Source organism: Nothobranchius furzeri, chromosome 11 (genome assembly GCF_043380555.1).
Source record: "Nothobranchius furzeri strain GRZ-AD chromosome 11, NfurGRZ-RIMD1, whole genome shotgun sequence".
NCBI lineage: Eukaryota > Metazoa > Chordata > Actinopteri > Cyprinodontiformes > Nothobranchiidae > Nothobranchius > Nothobranchius furzeri.
The window spans coordinates 3,319,542-3,328,479 of NC_091751.1; the positions used below are offsets into that span (position 1 = coordinate 3,319,542).

General features: G+C 42.6%; 1 protein-coding gene across 1 annotated transcript; it reads right to left on the reverse strand.

The window, feature by feature from the left end:
* Positions 1 to 700: 700 nt before the first annotated feature.
* marcksl1b (MARCKS-like 1b) lies at positions 701 to 2,704 on the reverse strand. The gene is made up of 2 exons (XM_015977058.3): positions 2,442 to 2,704; positions 701 to 1,501 (listed from the first exon to the last, which is right to left on the reverse strand). The coding sequence occupies exons 1-2, from the start codon at positions 2,526 to 2,528 to the stop codon at positions 959 to 961; spliced, it is 630 nt and encodes a 209-aa protein (XP_015832544.1). The 5' UTR covers positions 2,529 to 2,704; the 3' UTR covers positions 701 to 958.
* Positions 2,705 to 8,938: the final 6,234 nt, after the last annotated feature.

The following is an 8,938-nucleotide window of genomic DNA, read 5'->3' on the forward strand; positions in this document are numbered from 1 at the left end:
GTACTAAACATGTAATAACAGCTCTTTTATGTAAACTTACAACTGTGGAAGGGAAAATGTGATGCATGATAGAAATAACCATAAGGACACATAAACAGGCAGGTAACCAACATTTATTTACTATTATCAACTTTACAATATACCAGTAACATCTGTCAACATTAGCAAAATAAAGAACAGAAATCAATCCAATGTATTTACAGAGACAAAGCAGATTCAGGCTCACACACGACAGATAAACAACTCTGCTTCATATCAAACCGCAACAGTGAACATAGCAAGCTTAAGTGTTTTAGTTTTCATAGTAAGGTAAAAATCAAAGTCGTCTTTTCTTTTAACAAACGAGACATAGCTTCTCTTTAAGATGGTTCTCTATAATACACCACAAAATACTTCAAATTTGGGTTAAAATATATAGGAATGTAAAAAGTTGAAAGAGTCTTTTAGTTTTCTGATTTTGTTTGTTTATTTTTTAATTATTTAACAGTCATTTCAAGTGGTGGTGTCCTGGGATCTCTTCTAGCGTCGATCCTTCAGCAAGAAGGCATCTTGATTTGTAGATTTTTTTAAGGAAAAGATCCTTCAGCTCCATCTCCTTCCCTCCCTTCCTCCGTCTGTCCAGCTCTACTTCATGGTGTCGGTGGCCGGCGTTCCAGCCTGGTAAATCCCTTTTCCACATAGCGACCGACCCCCTGCCAAAAACTCAGTCCACGTCCGGATGTGGAGCAGTAACCGGGGAAGTGATCTAGTGAATCTAGTCTGTCATCTTGTTATCATGACGAAAAGTGGCACGTCAAAAGAGTCTTTCACATACATGTGTATATATTTACATATACATATATCCATATACATATGTATACATATACACATATATATAAATATATATATATATATACTCTTAGATTTTCTCTCTTCTGAAAAACAGTTCACCACAGTTCATTGTGAGCTAACGGTACAATCACTCTTTCTTTTCAGACGGAGCAGGGGTTGAGTTGCTCTCCTCTGTTGGTTTGGTGGCCTCGGGGACTGGAGCAGCTGCCTCCTTGGCCTCCTCCTTGGGTGCCTCCTCCTTAACTGCCCCCTCCTCGGCCTTTGGAGCCTCAGCCGCAGTAGCGGCAGCAGCCTCTTCTTTCACTTCCTCCTTCTCCTCCGCAGGAGCAGCAGCTCCATTTTCAGCTGGCTTCTCCTCAGGAGGGGCAGCAGCTGCTGCTGCCGCTGCCTCCTCCTTCACAGCCTCGCTTTTCTTGCTCTTCTTCAGGTTCAGTTTGAAGTTAAAGGACTTCTTCAGGGAGAACTTCTTCTTCTTCTTCTTGGGGGTTTCCTTGGTTGTGCCCTCACCCTGAGGCTTGGCAGCCTCTCCATCTGCAGCAGGTGCGGGCTCGATAGCGTCTCCTTCCGCCCCAGCTTCGGGCTCCTTGGCTGCCTCGGCTGAGCCATTGGTTGCAGCATCCCCGTCAGGCTTTGAGGAGACATCTCCGTTGGTTTTCACGTGTCCATTCTCCTAAAGGTGGAAAAAGACAAATGTTTGCTTTTGCGGGGAATTCTTACATACTAAATACATTCTCATAAAATAACCAAACGCAATAAGAGCATTTGGTATATTTAGTTGTATTTGTTGGGGAGAAAATCGTCGTGCTCATTAATTGACCACCGTGAGTGGCTGAGGCGACGCCTTGTAGTACAGCTATCTGCCGATAGGCGGCGGTAGCACACCACAGATCCACAAAGGTACCAGACAGACGTCGGCTCATTAAAGACGAGGCTGGGGCTCCTCGGTGGAAGAATAAAAACACATAATCTAATTTGTATTTATTCTTTTTAAACAAACCCCTTTTAAAAATATAAAAAGATTCAAAGTCTATTGATCAAAAAGTTATTCACCTGATAACCGCGCAGCTAATTATTAATCATAGTAACGTAATAACTGTAATAAAAACGCAGAGAAAATGTGACTCATGTCACATTTTGTCGTGGAAAGTCCCGTTTAATAATACACATGGCTAGAAAAGCACCAAGGCTCGGACTTTTTTTTTTTACAAAGGGATGAGTGCCTACGTGCACCCCTCCCCCTTATGCCAGACAATCCACCACGTTGTGTGTGTGTGTGTGTGTGTGTGCGCGCGCGCGCGCTTTAGACCACAGCCACAAATAAACAGAGCCCATTTACACCTGGATAAACGAATACATGTCCTTAGCAAACAGGTAATAGTGCAAATGAGTTAGTTTTAGAACAAAACCGTCAGCGCGAGACAGACAGGTTTGTCTTGTGACCACCTGACCTGCCCAAAATCTCCTCCGCTTTACATTCACGTTTATCCAATTCAGCGTCGAGTAAATGTAGCAAAAACTGAATTTCATGCGAGGAATTAAACTTCTACCAGCACCCACAGGTGTCCTCCGTTCAAAACCGAGAGAACGTGTAGCCAGTTGAGCGTCTCTACCTGTCCGTTGGTTTTGACAGCTGCAGCATCCGCGGCGGTGGCGTTTGCCTCCGCCGCCACCTCTCCCTTGGATGACTGGGATCCCATTGTCTTCGGCGAGTTGCGGGAAAAAGCAAAGTAAAAAGAAAAACTAAAAAGATGTGATTAAAGTTTAATCCAACCCCAGGGCGAGTTAGGTATCCAGTGGTGAATGGATAAAAGCGGGGCTTTCTTCCACCAACAGCTACGTCCCCTCGTCAGTCCGGTGATGAGCCTTACCACCCGATAGAGAGACCCTCTAAATCAACGCTCTCTGAGCGCAACATACAACAGGCTAGAGGCACCGCCCATGGGCGGGGCCTTGTTAACGACAGCCAATCACTGCGCAGTGTGGAGCTACATTGGACAATTCCACCAATCACTGTTGACTCCCTAATTTTCTCCGCCCACCAAAATCAAACTAGTTTAAATCTGATAAACAAATTAATAATAATAAAACAAAAACATGATGTGGTGAAAGTATAAAATGATTTAAAACATTTGGTTGTTGTAATTGGAGTTTTTTTTGCAGTGACATTTGTCACTGCAACACTTTTAACTAAACTTAGGAATTATTTCTAAATAGATTGCTTTTTCTTTGGGACCCTCACCCTGGGTATTTATGCAATTTGCTCAGCAAATGCCCCATGAAAAACGGTTTAACTCACAGCAGTAACAGGGATGCAGATGCCCTTTAATTAAAAACATTTGATTACGCGTTCGATTGTGTATAATGTTAAAAAGTTGGCAGAAACGCTTGTCATAATTTCCAGTAAACAAACATTCTGATTTGGTCTATCAAGAGTGCAAAATCTAACTAACTTGTTGGAATTTATTTGCAAACGTGTAGGCCTACCTTAAATTGATATGAACAATCAAAATCTTTTTTTTTTTTCACTTACACTTTCTTTTTGCATTGCACGTTACTTTCTGCTGTAATAGTTTCACTTTTTAGTCCTGGTGCAAAATTTTCTGAGTATCTCTTTTAGTTTCATTATCACAAAAGAAGCTCATCAACATTATCATATCATATCATCATATCAACATTAATGATTACAGTGTGACTCAGCAGTTTGTGTTATATGGGGTTTTTATGGAAACTGTTTCCAAAAGTTTTCATTATTCAGAGTCAAGTTTGTGCCAATGAGCAGAACAGAACGCCTCTGAAGTTAGAAATCTAAGATTTTATTCTAGGCTATTAAGGAGCATCCCTTGGCACAGATACCTGCATAAGATCAGATTTATTAACTGCAAATATCCTGATCACATGGCAATAATTGGTAATAACAGAATAAAACAACTATGAAAACTTGATTACAGTCTCTCAGGCACAAATGCAAAATGTATGATGGATGAAATTATTCAGGGCATGAACTGTGACTAAATGGCAAGGTAAAAAGTTCAGTGGTGAGCTGCGATGAGTTGGTTTTTCTCTCCAGACACAGCCACTTCCTCTCACATGGACCAACAAAACACTGAAAAGCAACATTTCTGAATAAAATATAATTATGAATCAGAGTTTAAATCCGTAGTCCCCTCATACGGGATTTGCAAACACATCTTTCTGTGGACCGGCTGAAGATCAGACTCCTTGCTGGGGCTGAGACCACGTGACACCATCTCTCCATGTCTCCATGACTAGATTTGTTGTTTGAATCCACTCGTTAACAACATACCAACAGCAAAAATATGTCAATGTGATGATCATGCACATTCCATCTGACCCTTTTCACACACACACACACACACACACACACACACACACACACACACACACAACTCAACGTTGAGCCTTAAAATCCCAGTTATTTGAGGCAAAGACGTCAGTGTTCTAAGTTATAACCTGATCTTTTCTGCAGCCAGTCAGCTTAATTGATTTTGCAAGACCTGGTAACAGTGAACTTGTGTCAGCAGCAAGTCCTCCTGCTCAGCTCTCCACTCCTCCAGTTTGTGCATACACTTGTGATGCAGATTGGTGCGAGGAAGACGTGACTTCTGCACAGCACCTATAAGTTGTTTGTAATGTGAAGAGTTGTGTGTTCGTATGACTAAGTGCTGCAGTCAGAACATCCAACTAAAATTGCATGTTTCTCTTAAATGTCTTAATTGGAATTTGGTCTTGCATCAATTAGGAGCAATATTGTGGGTATTTGCTGGCTCTTTTTCCAAATCTGCATAAATCAAAATACTTCATTTCATTGCAAAAACTAAGTTTCAGTTCAGTGCTCAAGGCTGCTTTAGGGCAAAACAATCGATAAATAGACAGCAGCCACTATTCAGCAAAAAGGACATTTATAATTTTTGTAGTTCCTGCAGCTAACCCTGTGTGCACAAACAACCTATAGCCCACTTGTGTCAAAAAGTTGTGTTTATGTGTTAAACCACACCCTGCAGGATACAATGTAATACCAGCTCTTTGTGTTGTCCAACAATATTCCACAGACTTGTGTCCTGGGAGGTAGGAGTCGTTACTGGACACAATTCCAACGCTATGTGCACCAAGGCCCTTAAAGTGCGAAGAGTAAACACGCTTTCTTTTAGCGGGTTTGCCTATGTTTAAGAAAAAACATAAACATTCATTTGGTGAAAAAGCACATCTAAGACACAGAAACTGCACTAATTTAAAGGGACACTAAGCAGTTTTGGCTTGCTTTTAGCACCCCCTAGTGTCCGTTAGTCAACGCAAAAGTGAAACATATCTCCTTGCTGTGCGTTTGTTTTTTAACACCTTAATGTAACTGGAGAAATGTCTCCTCGCCTCGGCCTTCATTACTACATCAAACAAAGCAGCTGTGTTCACGATCTAAAACAGCCTTACTCCATAGGTGGCCCACAGGCCAGGGCCAGGGCCTGGGGTGGGACTAGCCAGCTCAAAAATAACCAATCAGAAAAAAGGTGGAAATGCCGAATGTACCGCGCAACACTGTGTTTTTTTTTAGCTGCAGACAAAAATGGCACCTGGCAACAGTGCAAACTTGTTGTGGTTTTAAAGACATGTTCAAGTCATTCAGAACAGAGGAAAGAACGGCAGCGAACCCCACCGCTGTCTTCGTTGATTATGTGAAACTGAGCGTTGCTGTGTGTGACGTCCGCGACGCTGTAGTCAAAAATGGCGTCTGTTGACGGCGCAAGCATCTTTCTTTAGAAGAAAGGCTTTTAGTGATTCTACTTGTTGAGGGTTTAAAGACGTGTCCAAGTCTTTTAGAAAAGAGGAACGAGCTGCAGCGAACTTCGCTTCAGTCGCCATGTTTACGACAAACTCAGTGTTATGGTGTGTGACGTACGCTGCTCAGCGCTGACTGGCTTGGTTAGGATTCTGAGGGGGTGGGGTTATTTGAATAGGAGAGTTCCCAGACCCTTTGCGTCCCATAAGGAAGCATGGGGCTGGCTAAGGCATGTCAGCTCCACATTATTAAGTGCAACGAGAACCGGACCGGCACTCTGAAGTTGCAAGTGCAACATTCTGGCCACAAGAAAAAGATTAAAAAATATGAATAAGTTGCATAGTAAGGAAGGCAGTTCCAAGGCCACACCTACTGGAGGTCTTGTTCTGATAGCCTGGCAAGGGGAAGTCATATGTAAATACATACATTTATGCTTGCTTACATAGAAATCATACACTTATGATTAAAGCCCTCATCTCTAAACTGACACATTGCCAAGAAATTCTGTTTTTCACACCAAACCCAACCAAATGCTTTTGATGTTCCAGACATAGACATAGAAGGTGATCGTGCTTTTGCAGTTGCTGCTCACACTCAATGGAAAAGTTTATCTCTAAAAGTCTGAAATGCTCAAAGTTGGGAGAAGTTTATGCTGCGATGACAAACAAAATCACTAACTGGCATAGTTTCGGACATCACGCTGCATCTATGGTGCTGGCCGTGTAAATGTCATAAGAATGTGTCTTCTGTGCACTAAGGAATGCTTGGCACGCAGGCCATCCCGTCTCCTCAAGCTGTCTTTGACTGTGAATGGGCTTCTTTACAACGCCTGAGGTAACTCAGGCCACGGGGTGGGGGTGGAAGTTTCAGGGGAACGGGATGAATGCCAAAACCGTTAACTTTTACCGTTACATCAAATGTCCCTTTCTTCTCTTTCTCATGAAACTCCTGCCTCCGTGCTATGCTGATGACGAGAGTGTGACGAAGCACAGGCTTGTCTTCTCCTCATCTTCCCATCACCGTGCTTGACACTTTCCTCTGTGTAATGTGGGTCTGTGTGCTACAAGCATATAAGGGAAGCATTGTCGTGGGACTAGCAAGCACTGGGGGGGGGGGGGGGGGGGGGGGGAAGAAGCACTGCTTTACACATACACATCACTGAAACATGCACACAAAGTATTAGGGAGTCAGCTGTGGCAGAGTTCATAGTGCTGAGGGATTTGAAAGCATGGGTGGTGGTGGTTTGTGTGTGTGTGTGTGTGGGGGGGGGGGGGGTGCAGGAGAAGGAGGAAGAAAAAAGGGTGTGACTGGTATCAAAGTACAAGAGAAAGAAAAAGATAACGGGAGGGACAGTCAGGAGCCTTGTGATTGGGTGTCAAATGAATAACATGAATGACAGAGGTGGGCGTGGCAAAGGAAAGTGATAAGAGGTCATCTAGGAATCAGTGACATCTAACTGGGGATAAGGGATAAAAAGGGCCGACATTTATTTAATATACAGAACGTAGTAGGTAAAAGGTCGTTTAAGGAGTTACATAATAGGGAACAAACAATAATAACGAGATTGAGATTAGGACATTCGGGATTGACCAGCACTTTGCATATTTTGGGAAAACATCAAACAGGTTTTTGTGATTGTGGGACAGAACAGGAAACGGTAGAACATGCTTTGTGTTTTTGTAGTAAGTTTGATGTAATTAGGGGTGAATTTATAGATAGGTTGAAAGATAAAGGATGTGGCATTTGGAATTTGAGAACGTTGTTGAATGGCAGTGGGTCCAATTATAAGTTGGTGCTGGAGTTTCTTAGGAAAATTAAGGTATTTAGTAGAATTTAGTTTTTTATTATTTTTCTATATATATATATATATTTTTTTTTCTCTCCTCGCTCTGACTCACACTCCTGCACAGTAGGTGGCGGTAATGCACCTTAAGTTGGTTGCCACCCACCATTTAAACCGGAAAGGAAGAAGAAGAAGAAGTGACATCTAACAAGTGAAACCCGGTGATGAATTTACTGAGCTCTGTGTGCTTTGGCTCCGCCAGCTCTAAGGGTGAGGGTAAACAAATAAAAGAGTAACTGAAAACAAAAGTTGAGAAAGTAAAGCCAGCAAGCAATGAAATGTTGTTTCTACATTTGTGACTAAAACCTGGTTCATACTTCTCTGATAGCTCACTTCAAAAAACAGACGCACGCGGAGTATGGGACAGGTTTTCGCATTCGAACGTCTGTTCAGGCAGCAGAGCAAAGCAATTCTCTACCAGGACAACTGAGGGCGTAGCGCTGTTCTGTGGTATCCTGCCACCATAACACACGTGTGTCCGATCCCTGATAGTGTATTTACTTATGTGTTTATTAATTTCAGAGACTTTATAACACTGACAGATTTGTCCTTCATTCTCCTCCACCTCTTCATGCGGTCGCCACCTCTACATCCACATTTCCCATCGTTTCCACCCATGTCATCTCCGTATTTTGTACTTCTTCACTCACAGGTGAATAAATGTTAATATTTTCAGACTTTTTCTGCGATGCATTCTTCAATCTGTTCGGGGTCTGCCGCTAAAAATCTGCTTACTTTTTAACGGAGCTACAGCGGTGCTGGTGACGAATATCAGGAAGCGGCGTCCTGACCAATCACAAGCTTGCAGTCTCCGTTACTTTCGACGAACGTTTTTGGCATGACGAATTTTGGGCGTGTCTCCATCACCCTCTGTGAGCCTGTCAGGGAGCCCTTGCGTCAACGCATAATGGCGTATACAGTAAGTATAAATCAGGCTTAAAACAGTGGCCTAGTCCCAGTACCTATAATGCAGCCTGTAAGGCTTTGAGTGTGTAGCAAACACGTGTGCAAATAACTGCAGAATTCGCACAATGAACATTGCTTCATCAACCTGTACCACTGCGTTGTTACTCCATCAACAAATCGTGCTACTGTGCTGCTTGAAATGATATTAAAACAAGTGGTTAAATTGCTGGTGTGTCTTGTCCAAAAAATTGCACCAGCATTGTTATCAGTTAGCAATATCTTTCAACAGTAATGTGTCTTTCCAGCAGAGAAACATAAGATTGTAATAATTATGAAATACCCTTGAAAATATGTGTTTTCAGAAAGGGCAATTGACTTCTCTGCTTTCTTCTCAAAATTACCTACGCAGCAATGAATTGTGGGTAATACCCCTCACTGCAGTTTGTACTAATGCAGCCGTTGCCAATGTGCAGATCAAGGGTGCAAAAGGGGCGGGGCAAAAGTCCACCCTTGAGAATTGGGACGCCCTACGCACTTGAACCATTGGATGATAATACGCAGTTTAG

Bases quoted from the DNA above. Each gene is read 5' to 3' on its own strand.
- marcksl1b (XM_015977058.3), bottom strand. From the start codon at position 2,528: ATGGGATCCCAGTCATCCAAGGGAGAGGTGGCGGCGGAGGCAAACGCC. The intron at 1,502-2,441 runs GTAGAGACGCTC...TTCCACCTTTAG, and splicing joins CTGTCAAAACCAACGGACAG to GAGAATGGACACGTGAAAAC.